This window comes from Myotis nattereri (assembly GCF_964212035.1).
Source record: "Myotis nattereri genome assembly, chromosome: 21".
NCBI lineage: Eukaryota > Metazoa > Chordata > Mammalia > Chiroptera > Vespertilionidae > Myotis > Myotis nattereri.
Window position 1 is genome coordinate 1,818,397 of NC_138097.1, and position 14,991 is coordinate 1,833,387.

Consider the following 14,991-nt stretch of genomic DNA (forward strand, 5'->3'; position numbering starts at 1 on the left):
TAGGTCGACGCTCACCACTGAGCCACGCCGGCCGGGCCCCCCAGCCCCTGGTAGGATTTCTTAAAACCTTGTTCATGTGGTTGCTCCGGATCAGACATCTTTCAGTTCTAAAGTTCAAACGCAGTCTCTCTCCTTTTCAAAAGAAAAAAAAAAAAAACCAACCACAAATTCAAAGTCAGCTGTTTCTATAAAAAGGGAGAAAATAGTTCTTTTAAAAGAAACCGTCGCCCAAACGGGAGCGTTCAAATAGGAGACGGTCACACACATACACAGGCCTGTCCTAAACATAGGGCGGCGTGGGGTCGTGGATTTCTTCCCCTTCATGTGTTGAATGTCATTGAAACCCAGCGAAGCTAAGCTGTGGCGAGCAGGTCAGCTCAACGCTGGTCACCGCCCCCGCCCCCCGCCCCCCGAGTGTGGCAGACAGTTGTCAACACAAAGAAAAGGCCCCGGCTGGTGTGGCTCAGTGGCTGAGCGTCGACCTAGGAACCAGGAGGTCAGGTTCGATTCCCGGTCGGGGCACAGGCCCGGGTTGCGGGCTTGATCCCCAGTGGGGGGCGTGCAGGAGGCAGCCGGTCTGTGATTGTCTCTCATCATGGATGTTTCTCTCTCTCTCTCCCTTTCTCTTCCTCTCTGAGATCAATAAAAATCTATACTAATAAAAGCAGAATATGCTAATTAGACCAAACAACCTTCTGGACATCCGTCTGGACAAAGCCGTGGTGGCAGAGGCAGAAGCAGAGGCGGTTAGGGGCGATCAGGCTGGCAGGGGAGCAGTTAGGGGTGATCAGGCTGGCAGGCAGAGGATAGTTAGGGTAGGCAGAGATGGTTAGGGGTGATCAGGCAGACAGGCAGGGGGGTTAGGAGCAATCAGGTAGGTAGGTAGAGGCAGTTAGGGGGCGATCAGGCTGGCAGGCAGGCATGTGAGCGGTTAGGAGTCAGCGGTCCTGGATTGTAGGAGGGATGTCCGACTACTGGTTTAGGCCCGATCCCCTGAGGGGTCCGGGATTGGAGAGGGTGCAGGCCAGGCTGCAGGACCCTCCCCCTCAATGCCCGTGCACGATTTTCGGGCACCAGGCCTCTAGTATTTAAATAAAAACACTAACAAACAAAACACAGAGACCCGAGGGGGCCGCGAGGAGAAGAGACCTCCGTGAGCTGGCGGGCATGCGCAGAGGCGCACCTGCACCCAGTAGGCCCGCAGCTCTCCCTGGTTCCTGCCCCGGGACAGCCATGCTGAGGCCAGGCCGCCCGAGGGCGCCGGGAGAAGGCGGTGCGGTGTGGGCCGCTCCCTCACCTGCTGCTGACGGTCCCCTCTCGTGGGCAAGGGGCACCCCCTCTCCTGGGCAAGGGGCACCCCCTCACTCACGAGCGCCCCTGGAAAACGCCTGCTCTCCTGCTTCTTGGCTGACGTTGGGAAACAGAAGTCGTGGAGCCGCTGACCTGCTGGTGTGTGCGGGGCGGGGAGGGGAGAGCGGGGAGGCAGCCCAGAGCCGCGCTGTTTGAAGTCTCCAACCGCCCCGGCTGGCTGAGCGCCGACCCGGAACCAGGAGGTCAGGGTTCGATTCCTGGTCGGGGCACAGGCCCGGTTTGTGGGCTCGATCCCCAGTGTGGGGCGTGCAGGAGGCAGCCGGTCCATGATTCTCTCTCATCATGGATGTTTCTCTCTCTCTCTCTCCCTCTCCCTTCCTCTCTGAAATCAATAAAAAAAATATTTAAAAATCAGTGGGAAAAAATATCCTCGGGTGAGGATTACAAAAAGGGAGAAAAGGGAAATCATGTGAGGCCTTCGCGGTGACGGCACATTCCCGCCGCACGTGGCAGCGAGGCAGAGACAGACATGCAGGACGGGAGGCCGCGGGAAGCCGGCCCAGGAGTGAGCCACGCTAAGAGGGGGCGCTGGCTGACCCGGGGCGTCCTGTGATCCGGCCGCGGCAACAGGCGGAGTTTCTAATTACCCAGCCACTGGCTGCGTTTTGATGTGAAAGGGAGGAAATGGCTGAACTCCCTGCCAGTCACCGACAAGCCCAGGGGCCAAGCAAGAGCGTCTGCCCCGACCCGGCCGCTGCTCCTGGATGACCCTCCGGAGGCCACAGCGGCCCCGCCCCATCCACTGCCCGTCCTGCAGGGGCAGCGGAGGCAATTTCCTCCCCAAAACTTCGTCATCCTCTTCTTCTTTTTCTTTTTTTTAAATACTAGAGGCCCAGTGCACAAAATTCGTGCACGGGCGGGGGTGTCCCTCAGCCCAGCCTGCACTCTCTCTAATCCGGGACCCCTTGGGGGACAACCCTCTCACAGTCTGGGACCACTGGCTCCTAACCGCTCACCTGCCTGCTGGTCTGATCGCCCCTAACTGCTCTCCCCTGCCAGCCTGATCACCCCTAACCACCTCTGCCTTGGCCCCTGCCACCGTGGCTTTGTCCAGAAGGACATCCGGAAGACGTCTGGTCTAATTAGCATATTACCCTTTAATTAGTATAGCTAGCTATTCATTGATGTCAGAGAGGAAGGAAGAGGGAGAGAGAGAAACATCAATGATGAGAATCATGGATCAGCCGCCTCCTGCACGCCCCACACTGGGGATCCAGCCCGCAACCCGGGCCTGTGCCCTGACCGGGAATCGAACCCTGACCTCCTGGTTCCTAGGTTGACCCTCAGCCACTGAGCCACACCGGCCGAGCTCTGGTTATATCTTGAAGAGGCTAAAGAATCCTGACAGGCTGCCCTGGCCGGTGTTGCTCAGTGGATAGAGTGTCGGCCTGCAGACCGAAGGGTCCTGGGTTCGATTCCTCGTCTTGTTGAGGAAGAAACACCAGCTTCTCCTGCGAAAACGGGGAAGCCTGAGGAAGACAGAGACGGCGATGACGACTCGGTGATTTTTCTGTCGTGACGACAACAGGACGGGGTTTCTCTGCAGAATTTACAGACTTTAGGGGAGTCGGCAGCATGAAGACGCTTATGGCTCAGTCCACACCGCGGGGCAAGCGTGTCCCACTCACAGGCGGACACGGGCCAGATAAACAAGGTTGCGTGGACGTGGCCGCGAAAAAACAGAAGCTTCCGTTTTCATAGAAACGCAGGTTTATCTCGATGGAGCCGTGCCGAATGCAAAGGGCTGAGATAAACGAGTCATCACTCACATAAAGTAACAGAACATTTTAATAAAAATTAATACTTTTCCTTGGACGTTAACTCACCAGACCCTGAGTCACTGCACACATGGATAAGCGTCACGCAGATAAACCCATTTCTCTCGTTCTCCGGAAGCGAGGTATTTCCTGTTGCCACACCACGCAGGTCAGTCCCAGACCGAGGACGTGGCCACCGGCTGCTGGAACATTCGCTGCCGGTGTCAGTGGGGAGAGACGGTGCGCCTGCGCGTGAGGGATGCAAATGCAACACGATGACAGTCATCAGCCATTAGCGAACGTTGTAGCTCGTTATTAATAACTAGAGGCCCGGTGCACGAAATTAGTGCTCGAATAGGGTCCCTAGTCCTGGCCGACAATCAGGGCCTATCGGGGCCTTATTTCCCCTGGCTGCCGGCTGCCAGCTGCCGGCCAGGGCCTTCCTTCATTCCACAACGCCCCCTGGTGGTCAGCGCACGTCATAGCGCGCGGTCAAACTCCGGAGGGGACAATTTGCATATTAGCCTTTTATTGTATAGGATTACGTATGACAGGATGCTGTAAAAATCAAGTTACAACATTTTTATTAAAATGTTTCTCATGTACCGTTATATTGGCTGGACCGCAAAGATATTCATGGTGGGCCACATGCAGCCCGCGGGCCGCGAGTTCGACATGCTTGCCTTCGACAGCTGATGGTCAGCCTGGGGCAGGGAGACGACAGGCCACGCTCCTGAGAGCCTGCGTGCAGGAGCCCGTGTCTGAGGAGTCGGCCGACTGCGTTTCAGGGTGGCGGAGCCATCGAGCAATAAGGGCCCTGGAAGTGGGTGATGGTGCTGCTGGCTCCTCCTTCCAGGAGACGAGCCCGTGGGGGGCCCCAGGTGAGGGCAGTGATGGCCAGGACGCAGACTGGCTGACGGGGGCAGGCCGTGCGAGGCTTCCCCTCCAGGGCCATGGGCTCAGGTGTCGGGCGCATGGGCGCACTCGGGCGGCACACGCTCACGTGGTCGCTTCTCAGTTGTTTATTTTGGGGACGGTGAAGGCGGATACGGGGAGACCGTTTACCAGTTTCACACGCGTCTGAGTGAAAACTTGCTCACGGCTCCTAGATAAAACCAAGATGTGGTTCTTTTTTTTTTTTTTAATACATTTTATTGATTTCAGAGAGGAAGGGAGAGGGAGAGAGAGATAGAAACATCGGTGAGGAGAGAATCACGGATTGGCTGCCTCCTGCATGTCCCCCACTGGGGATGGAACCCGCAACCCGGGCCTGTGCCCTGACCGGGAATCGAACCCTGACCTCCTGGTTCATAGGTCGACGCTCAGCCACTGAGCCAAGCCGGCCGGGCGAACGGCAATTTCTTATTATCACCCAACACACAGGCCTGTTGGGGTTTTCCCCACGGTCTCCACGATGCCTTCCACGCTGTGCCCGGCCCCGGATCCGAGCGGAGTCCTCCCACAGGGCGGCATGTTTTGCAAACCATCTCGAACGTCCTAATTCGGACCAGATGTTCACCCACGTGGGGCCCCGCGGGGACCAGACGCCCCCCCTCCCCTCGCGTTTCGGGAACCTCAGGCCTTTCTCAAAGCTGCTTGGCCCCGGATGGCCTGCGAGTCCAGGAAGGGCCGGCCGCAGCGCCCAGACCTGCGTGACGGGCCACGGGCATTCCCGGAGCCACGGCAGCCACGGCGGCCACACCACCGAGGAGGGCGATGAGCCATGGGAAAGCGGCTTCTCTTCCCGGACGCCAGGCCGGCCCGAGAAATCCCACCTCCGCTCCTAAGGGGCGGCCCCGGGAAGGCCTGGAGGCGATGTGGGGGGTGAGGCCAACCCTCGAGAAGTCATCCATTTGGGGGGACAAAGCGCTTTCTCCGGTTCGGCTCTAATGCAGCCGGCGGGAGGCCCCAGGCTGGACAGGACGGTCCCCACAATGTTTGGGGGTAGAGCTGTGGGGAGGGTCTGTGCAAGGCTTGGCTGTGCCAGCAGGAGGTTTTGTTTTTATCTTGATGAGCATTTGTGTTTTAATATATATACCAGAGGCCTGGTGCACGAGATGCGTGAACTTGGGGGGCGGGGGTCAGTCCGGGAGCCCTCAGGGGATGTCAAACTGATGCCAGGAGCGGGCCTAAGCCGGCAGCCGAGCGCACTGACCACCAGGTGGCTGCTCCTGCATTGAGCGTCTGCCCCCTGGTGGTCAGTGCACCTCATAACGACCAGTTGTTCCACCGTTTGGTTGATTTGCATATTGGCCTTTTATGATATGGGATATACTAGAGGCCCGGTGCATGAAATTCAAGCATAGGTAGGGTCTCTAGGCCTGGCCGGTGATCAGGGCTGATCTGTGGGGCAACCGGCAGGGTGTTTGGGGGCCTCCGCTGGCACCCGCTTTGGCTGGCCTAGTCCCTGCAGGCAGCTACTGCATTGAGCGTCTGCCCCCTGGTGGCCAGTGAGGGTCATAGCAACTGGTCATTCTGCCAATTTACACATTAGGCTTTTATTATATAGGATATTTTTTAAAAAATTTTGTTAATTTTCACCCAAGGATATTTTTTCATTGATTTTTAGAGAGGGAAAGAGAGGGAGAGACAGAAACATTGATGTGAGAGAGACACATCGATTGGTTGCCTCCTGCATGTGCCCCGACCAGGGCCCGGGCGAGGGTGGTGATGTCAACCAAGGTACATGCCCTTGACTGGAAAAGAATCCGGGACCCTTTGGTCCACACGCCGAGATGTTTTGCTTCTATCTTGATGAGCATTTTGTGTTTTAATATATATATTAGAGGCCTGGTGCACAAATTCATGCACGGGTGGGGTCCCTCTGCCTGGCCTGCGGAGATCGGACCAAAACCTGCAGTCCAATACCTGTCACTCCCGCTCATCCTGGCCACTGCGCCTGCTGCAGGCTCGCGCCCAATCAGTTCCTGGCCCCATCTTGCCCACTCCCAACCTGGGCCGATCGGGGCTGGCCGGCTGAGGAGGGACATGGAAGGTTGGCCAGCTGGGGAGGGACCGCAGGAGGGCTCCAGGGCATGTCCGGCCCATCTCACTCAGTCCCGATTGGCCAGACCCCAGCAGCAAACTAACCTACAAGTCAGAGCATCTGCCCCCTGGTGGTCAGTGCATGTCATAGCAACTGGTCGATCAGTCGACTGCCCCCTGGTGGTCAGTGCACATCACAGTGAGTGGTTGAGCGGCATTAGCATGTCATTAGTATATTATACTTTGATTGGTTGAACAGTCAAATGGTCACTGGAGGACTGGACACTTAGCATATTAGGCTTTTATTATATAGGATATGGATTTTATTATATAAAATATATATATATATATTTTTAGAAGCCCAGTGCACAAAATTTGTGCACTGGAGGCGGGGGGCGGGTCCTTCAGCCTGGCCTGTGCCCTCTCGCAGTCCGAGACCTCTTGGGGGATATCGGACTGCCGGCTCACAGTCCGGGACTCCTTGCTCCTTACCGCCTGCCTGCTCGCTGCTCCTTAGCGCTGCCGTGGAGACTGGAGAGGCTCCCGCCACCACTGCTGCACTCGCCAGCCGTGAGCCCGGCTTCTGGCTGAGCGGCGCTCCCCCTGTGGGAGCACACAGACCACCAGGGGGGAGCTCCTGCGTTGGCGTCTGCCCCCCAGTGGTCAGTGCATGTCATAGCGAACGGTCGTTCTGGTCGTTCCGCTGTAACGGTCACTTAGGCTTTTATTTGATATATATAGATATATTTTTTTTGTTTTATCTTTTAAAATTCTTTATTAAGTATTACATATGTCTTCTTTTTTACCCATTGACCTCTCCCCGGCCACTCCCCCCATGCCCTAAATATATTCTTATTGATGTCAGAGAGGAAGGGAGGGGGAGAGAGAAACATCCATGATGAGGATGAGAGTCATGGATCGGCCGCCTCCTGCACGCCCCCCACTGGGGATCGAGCCCGCAACCCGGGCGTGTGCCCTGACCGGGAATCAGCCGTGACCTCCTGGTTCCTAGGTCGGCGCTCAGCCACGGAGCCACGCCGGCCGGCCATGGTTTGCTTCGTTGTGATCTTGGGGGAGTTTTGTGGGTGTCCCATAGCCTTGGGACAGCAGAGCCTTGGTCCACAGGCCCCCAAGCAGCGGCTCCTTCCGATGATTCTCTCGGGGTTCCGAGTGACGCATGTGTCTGGCCGATCGGGCCGGCTGGCCGAGGAGGGACACGGGAGGTTGGCCAGTCAGGGAGCAGCTGCGGGAGGGCTCCAGGGCGTGTCCTGGGGGAGCGCAGCTTCTCCCCCCCGCCCGTTCCCTGCTCCACAGCGAGGGGAAGATGCTGGGCAGGTCCGCCCCAAGCAGAGATCCCCCCACCTCCCCTGTACGACGGGGTTTGGGCTGATACACACAGGACACTTCCCAGACGCCCTGGCGACCTGGCACATACTAACTCTCTGCCCTCAGTGCAGCCTGGGCCCTGGGCCCCTCCATCACTGCCCCCCCCGCCCCACCCCCCGCCCCCAGCCTCTCCCCTCCACCAGGCCAGGGAGCCAGTCCCAGGCAGGGCGCAGGGGAACTCACACGGGTGCGGAAGCCTGCCGCTCCCCGCCCTCCGGCCCATCTGGTCAGGGGGATTTGTGTTGTGGGGTGTCCTGGGGGCTGGGGGATGTTCGGCCGCATCAATAAAATGATATAGTTTGTTTTTAAAAAGACATTGTCTGGTCTGATCATTTGATGCGTTTTGAAAAAGAATCCTTTCTTCAAGTGGCAATACAAGTGATTAGCGCAACATCAAACATTACAAAATCCAGTTTTATTTTATTTCTTTTTATTATTATTTTTTTAAATCCTCAGCAGAGGATATTTTCCCATTGATTTTTTTTAGAGAGAGGGACAGACAGAAATGTCGATGTGAGAGAAACACGTCGATGGGCTACGTGCCCTTGACCGGAATCCACGCGGCCTCCCCCACGGGAGCGTCTTCAGGCTCTGCCACGTGTCTGGGGACCCATCGCCCCCGGCTGAGACTCCCCGCTCTAGGCCTTTAAACGAGAGACTTGTTTAAAAAGCCAGACATTCCTAGAGACTCAGTGGTTGAGCGTTGACCTGTGAAGCAGGAGGTCACGGGTTCGATTCCCATCAAGGGCACAGGCCCGGGCTGTGGGCTCGATCCCCAGTGGGGGGTGTGCAGGAGGCGGCCGGTCCATGATTCTCTCTCATCATGGATGCTTCTCTCTCCCCCTCTCCCTTCCTCTCTGACATCAATAAAAATACATATATTTTAAAAAGAAGCCACCCCTGCGGTAAGCACAGGAACCCCCGTCCCTCACAGGGACTGAGGATGTCCGGGCTCACGCCCCTGAATCAGCGGTGCGGTCAGGGCGGGGGGGGGGGGGGGCACTGGGGCCCGGGGTGAGGACAGGCTGAGTGATGGGGCCCCATCACTGACGGCAGGGCAGGGCCGGTGCCTCCCGTGGCGGCTGAGCTGCACCCCTGGGCCTGCCTCCTCGGGGTCCTGTTCCCGCTCCCCCCTGGCCCCTGGACATGCAGAGGGAAGAGGCCGCGCCCCCCGCAGCCCCGCAGCACATCTGCCCCAGGACTGCGGGCCCCTCCCTCCGGCTCCGCCTCTTCTCCACTGAGCCCAGCGTTTGCTGATGGAGCACAGAGCCTACGGATACTTTTATTCTTAATTTAATTTTTAAAAAATTTCTGATTTTTATTTTATTTCATTTCTTTTCATTATTATTATTTTAAATCCTCACCAGAGGGTATTTTTCCATTGATTTTTTAGAGAGAGGGAAAGACAAAATACCGATGTGAGAGAAACACATCGATAGTTGCGCCTGGGCCAGGGCCCGGGCTGGGAAGGAGCCTGCAACTGAGGTACGTGCCCTTGACCGGATTGAACCCGGGACCCTGTGGTCCGCCGTCCGACGCTCTACCCACTGAGCACACCTGCCAGGGCTAAGAATACTGTAACAGCACGCCTGCGCTCTGAGTGGTGTTCCTTACAGAGGCTGCAGGCTGAGGTGCTGGCTCTTCCCACGTGATCCACGTTTTCAGATGACCCCACTTGTGGAACCTTCTTAAATTAGCCCAGATATCAGGACCCGTTCAACTCGGTTAGTTATCACTGTGCCCTAAGTCCGGGCCGAGGAGATTGGATCACCGACGCCAGGACCCTAAAGATCAAAGTGAGCCCTAGCCGGTGTGGCTCAGTGGATAGGGCTTCAGCCTGCAGACTGAAGGGTCCTGGGTTCGATTCTGGTCAAGAGCACATGCCCGGGTTGCGGGCTCGATTCCCAGGGTGGGGCGTGCAGGAGGCAGCGGATCAGTGATTCTCTCTCATCATGGATGTTTCTGTCTCTATCTCCCTTCCTCTCTGAAATCAATAAAAATATTAAATAAACAAATAAAAAGTAAAGTTAAAATGTCTACAACTAGTATTAAGAATGATCTAGTTTATTTTTTAAAAATCAGTAAAAACATTTCAAAAACAAGGTCTGGTCTAACCATCTTATGTGTTTTGAAAAAGAATCCTTTCTTTAAGTGGCTATACAAACTATCAGTGCAACATCAAAAATTACAAAATCCACTTTTTACTGAATTGCATCTGTTCCTTCCATGGAAATCTCTCAGAGCGAGGCAACAGGTTTCCGAAAAAGGCTTACAATCAAGGCAATAATCCTGCCACGTTAGCTAATATCCTGAGTAGGGCTAAGAAGAAACGGCCCAGAACGATATAAAAATTGACTTTTTTTTTTTTTTTTTTTTAAAGAAAAACGTATGGAGCCTAACTTTCCTGAACATGTATGTAAATACGAGTGATGCGATTTGCGAGGGAATATAAAAATGGGTTTACAGGCTAACCAGTGAACATCGCGTTGTTTTCTAGACAAATGAACCTTAAGATGGATTGGCTACAATAGTGACCTGGACTAAATAAAGCGCCCTGGCTGGTGTAGCTCAGTGGCTAGGGCGTCGGCCTGCAGACTGAAGGGACCCGGGATCGATTCTGGTCAAGGGCACGTGCCCGGGTTGCGGGCTCGATCCCCAGTGGGGGGCGTGCAGGAGGCAGCCGGTCCGTGATTCCCTCTCATCATGGATGTTTCTCCCTCCCTCCCTGAAATCAATAAAAATACATTAAAGAAAAGAAAAAGTGGGTCTCTCCAGACAGTACTGGGCGCTGAGCTACGGGACGTGTTTGGATGTGAGGGAGTGTGAGGCGGGGACAGGCGGGGGCCCGGGTGGGAGTCCGTCACCGGACGCTGCGCTCCCGCTTGCCTTGCACCTGATCAATGAGAACCCGAAGGAAGCGAGCTCTCTGGCCCCCGTCCCTGCGGCCGGCGAAGTACTGGCAGCGAGCGCACACAGACGACGCAGCAGAGCGTCCCAGGCAGCCCGGCCCCCGGGCGTTTATTGGAGACAGGCCGCCCGCGGGCTACTTGTTCTTGCTGAGGGTCCGCTGCTTCTCCGCGTGCTCCACGATCTTCTCCTCCACGGACAGGCCCTTGCGCCTGCGCACCGCGTTCATGTACTTGCGGGCCTGGTTCTCGGAGTCGGCCTTCTCCCCGAAGTGCAGGTACTCCTCCTCCGTGGTCGGCACCCAGAAGGGGTCGCTGGGAATGACCTGGGGGGGGAGGCGACAGCATGTGCTGGGTCAGGCAAGTCTGCTTTCCTTCCAGAGGCCCATCTATAATAACAGGAGCGTAATATGCTAATTCGACCGGATGGCTGGACGTCCTTCCGGATGACCTTCCGGACGAAGCCAGGGCTGCGAGGGCCGAGCCTCTCACGAAGTTTGTGCACTGGGCCTCTAGTTCAAGAATAAGGTTTAAACACTGAGCAGTCAGGCCTGGAGGAATGGCCACAGCCAGGAAGAGCCGGCCGGCCAGCTGGCTCAGTGGCTGACACCTTGAAGCGGAGTCACCACTGACCCCAACAGGCTCCTGGGAATTCCCTGAGCGAGTGACCCCCCACAAGGTGACCCCAGAGGCTGAGCCACAGACAGAGGGGCCCCTGGAGGCTGCTGGGCAGAGCCTGCTGAGAGCTGGGAGACCAAGGCATTTCCTTCCTAACGGGCTCACCCAGAATGCACCTGCCTGCTGGGGGATCTGATGCCCCTTTCCAATGCTCAGGAAGGAAGGCACCCAAAGGCCAGCTGGCTGTTGGCTTGGATAAAAAATAATCCTACATAATAAAAGGGTAATATGCAAATAGAGCGGACAGCAGAACCGAACAGCCAATCAAAGCGTAATATGCTAATGATATGCTAAGGCTACTCAACCGCTCGCTATGACATGCACTGACCACCAGAAGGCAGTCAGCTGGTCAACCAGTGGCTATGATGTGCACTGACCACCAGGGGGCAGACGTTCTGATTGGTGGGTTAGCTTGCTGCTGGGGTCCGGCTGATCAGGATTGAGCGAGATGGGCTGGACACATCCTGGAGCCCTCCCACGGCCCCTCCCTGGCCGGATCGTGCACCTGTGGGGTCCCTCAGCCTGGCCTGCATGCTCTCGCAATCCGGGACCCCTCAGGGGATATTGGAGAGCAGGTTTCAGCCCGATCCCGCAGGCCACTCCCCTTGGGAGGGTGCCAGACGCAGGGCTCATGGCTGGCGAGCACTGCTGCAGCAGCGTAAGCCTCTCCCGATCGGAACTGATTGGACGTTGAGCCCGCGGCAGGCACAGTGGGGCCAGGGTGAGCGGGAACGGAAGGTGGGAGCTGCAGGCGGCATTGGACTTCGGGTTTCAGCCCGATCCCTGCAGACCGCCCTGAGGGACCCCACCCGTGCACGAATCCGTGCACCGGGCCTCCAGTAATAACAATAAGAGCCCAGGAGGAGAGAGCTTCGGGAGCTCCAGTTCATTTTTGGCCCAACTTTCACCACGACTGCGGCCAGCAGGTGGGAAGCTGCACGCGGAAAATGTACTCCTTCGCTGCTGTCACCACATGTCCCTCGCCCTGCGTGACCTCCGGCCGCCCCTCAGCCTGATCTGGGTGTTAAGCAGCTCATCCTGAGGCGGGGCTGGCACACGTGGGGCTGGAACACGTCTCTCTCTGCGCTTGTTATTAGCGCCTTTTCTCAGAAGGGGAAGGTGCAGAGAGAGAAGCGATGCGATCGCTGACTGCAAAGGTTTCCTCGTGGGAAATGCCTGCCGCTTTATTTTCTCTGTATTTTGGAAGCACTTCCTCTCAAAAGCTCTTGATTGTAAATGACATGGTGTCGGATACAAGTGGGGAAAGTGCCGGGGAGGAAGAAGCCAGATCCCAACCACTGTGTTACTGCGAAGCCTAACGACAGGGGAAACCAGAAACAGGCAGAAAATGCCAGATCAGTGACGGGTAATTACAATGTCGCCTCCAGGGCTCTCCGAGACGAGAGGCTTTGGGAACGGGAGGTGACAGGTGGCAGGGATGGCAAAGGGCAGCACGAACCTGGAGCAAACCCGTCCTCACTCTATTTTCCTCTGAAGTTACTTGTTAACAGACTCATCCTTGCCCGGCCGGCGTGGCTCAGTGGTTGAGCGTCGAACTATGAACCAGGAGGTCACAGGTTTGATTCCTGGTCAGGGCACAGGCCCGGGTTGCGGGCTCCATCCCCAGTGGGGGGCGTGCAGGAGGCAGCCGATCCGTGATTCTCTCTCGTCATTTATGTTTCTCCCTCCCTCCCTCCCTGAAGTCAATAAAAATATATTAAGCCCTGGCGGTGTGGCTCAGTGGATAGAGCATCAGCCTGCGTACTCAAGGGTCCCGGGTTCGATTCCGGTCAAGGGCATGTGCGGGCACATCGCCAGTGGGGAGTGTGCAGGAGGCAGCTGATGGATGTTTCTCTCTCATCTAACTATCCCTCTCCCTTCCTCTCTGTAAAAATATCAATAAAAAATATTTTAAAAAATAATAAAATAAAAATATATTTTTTAAAAAAGAGGCCGGACTGCCCACCCCTCCCCGTTATGATTCTTCCCTAAGTTAAAAGCCACGTGTTCCCCCCCCTTTCTCCTCGCCCTGCGCTGTGGATCTGGGACGTCTTCCTTTTTGATGACAGATCAGCTTCTCCTCTCCAGGCTAGAAAATACTCTTCCTCAGAACGTTCCTTAAAGCTTTACTTTAGAAAAAGTCTGCCTTCCTTGTAAAATCTACACCGTATCTTGAGGGGGAAGGAAGGCGGGGATATTCTGTTTTAAATTTCACATCAGATGAGGAGGACGGGGTGTGTGACAAGCACACGTGATCGAGGCCCCTCAGTGTGGATGGATGGACAGACCGTCTGCTTGCTTCCTCCCGTCCCTCCGACCAGCAGCGCCATCAGGAGGCCAAAGGGCCCGGGGAGGGTGGCGGGGGTGGGCTGGGAGGGCGGGGGGGAGGGCTCGCGGCCGCAGGGGCACATCCGCGACGGAAGGAAGGGGTGGGGGGGGTTACCTCCCAGTGGCTGAAGATGAGCTGCGGGCTGGCCAGACCACTGGTCCTCTTGCGGATCTCGTCGGCGAAGCCGAAGCTCTCGGCCACGGGCAGCTCGGCCTTGATGATGAACATGTCCGTGCCCTCCTTCATCTCCTCCTGCAGCACGCGGCCCTCCCTCTTGGACAGGACGGCGTAGACCCGGCCTGCAACACCGAGTCTCTTAGCTCCACGAGCCCCACGAGGCCGCGCTGCCTCACGGGCCGGTGACAATCCACGCGCGAATGTAGGTCTGTTCCCCATCACGGTGGTTTCCGCCCCGGCCGGTGTGGCTCAGTGGATGGAGCAGCGGCCTGGGGACTGAAGGGTCCCGGGTTCCATTCCCAGTCAAGGGCACAGGCCCGGGTTGCGGGCTCCATCCCCAGTAGGGGACGTGCAGGAGGCAACTGATCCATGATTCTCTCTTATCACTGATTATTTCTCTCTCTCTCCCCTATCCTCTCTGAAATCAATAAAATATATAGTAAAAGTAGTAATAATAATAATAATAATGTTGGTTTCCAGAGGCATGGATGCTTTATACGTGTTTATTTAAAAAGTAAAGCATGACCCGGCCAGTGTGGCTCAGTGGTTGAGCATCGACCTAGAAACCAGGAGGTCACTGGTTTGATTCCCAGTCAGGGCACAGGCCCGGGTTGCGGGCTCCATCCCCAGTGTGGGGCGTGCAGGAGGCGGCCGACCCATGATTCTCTCTCATCATGGATGTCTCTCTCTCCCCCTCTCCCTTCCTCTCTGAAATCCCCTCCCTCGAAGCCCCGCCCTCCCGCCTGGGCGGCCCCCCACTTCCGCAGTGTGTGCTCTCACTCCACAGGCGCCCGGCTGTGAAAGCTGCTGAAACTCCACCACCATCTCCCCACTCCTGGCCTCATGCCCTCTCTTAGCCCGCATTCTCCGTGACTCGTCTGTGGTTTCGGGAGCTCCTGATCGCCTCTTCTGACAACGCTCCAGACGTAGCCCCTTCCCAGGCCCCTGCCCCGGCCAATCTCTCCCCTCTCCTCCAGTGAGTCTTTTGTTTTAATATATATATTTTTTATTTCAGAGAGGAAGGGAGGGAGAGAGAGAGAGAGAAACATCCTCGATGAGAGAGAAACATGGATCAGCCGCCTCCTGCACGCCCCACACTGGGGATGGAGCCCACAACCCGGGCCTGTGCCCTGACCGGGAATCGAACCCTGACCTCCTGGTTCCTAGGTCGATGCTCAGCCAGAGCCACGCCGGTCGGGCAAAGAAAAGTTTTAAGGTGGCTTATTAAATACAAAACATCAGTGTGTGTGTGTGTGTGTGTGTGTGTGTGAGTGTGTGGACATCAGTGTGTGTACATCAGTGTGTGTGTGTGTGAGTGTGTGGACATCAGTGTGTGTACATCAGTGTGTGTGTGTGTGTGTGGACATCAGTGTGTGTGTGTGGACAGTGTGTGTGTGTGTGT

General features: G+C 56.4%; 1 protein-coding gene across 1 annotated transcript in view; it reads right to left on the reverse strand.

Annotated features, from left to right (window-relative positions):
* Positions 1 to 9,875: 9,875 nt before the first annotated feature.
* The window catches only part of EFL1 (elongation factor like GTPase 1), a 64,735-nt gene continuing 59,619 nt past the window's right edge, over positions 9,876 to 14,991 (reverse strand). The window contains exons 19-20 of the mRNA XM_081114673.1: positions 13,527 to 13,711; positions 9,876 to 10,731 (exon numbers count right to left, since the gene is read on the reverse strand). Of these exons, the coding sequence (XP_080970799.1) occupies positions 10,543 to 10,731; positions 13,527 to 13,711 (374 nt within the window). The 3' untranslated portion in view covers positions 9,876 to 10,542. The remainder of the gene's footprint in view (positions 10,732 to 13,526; positions 13,712 to 14,991) is intronic.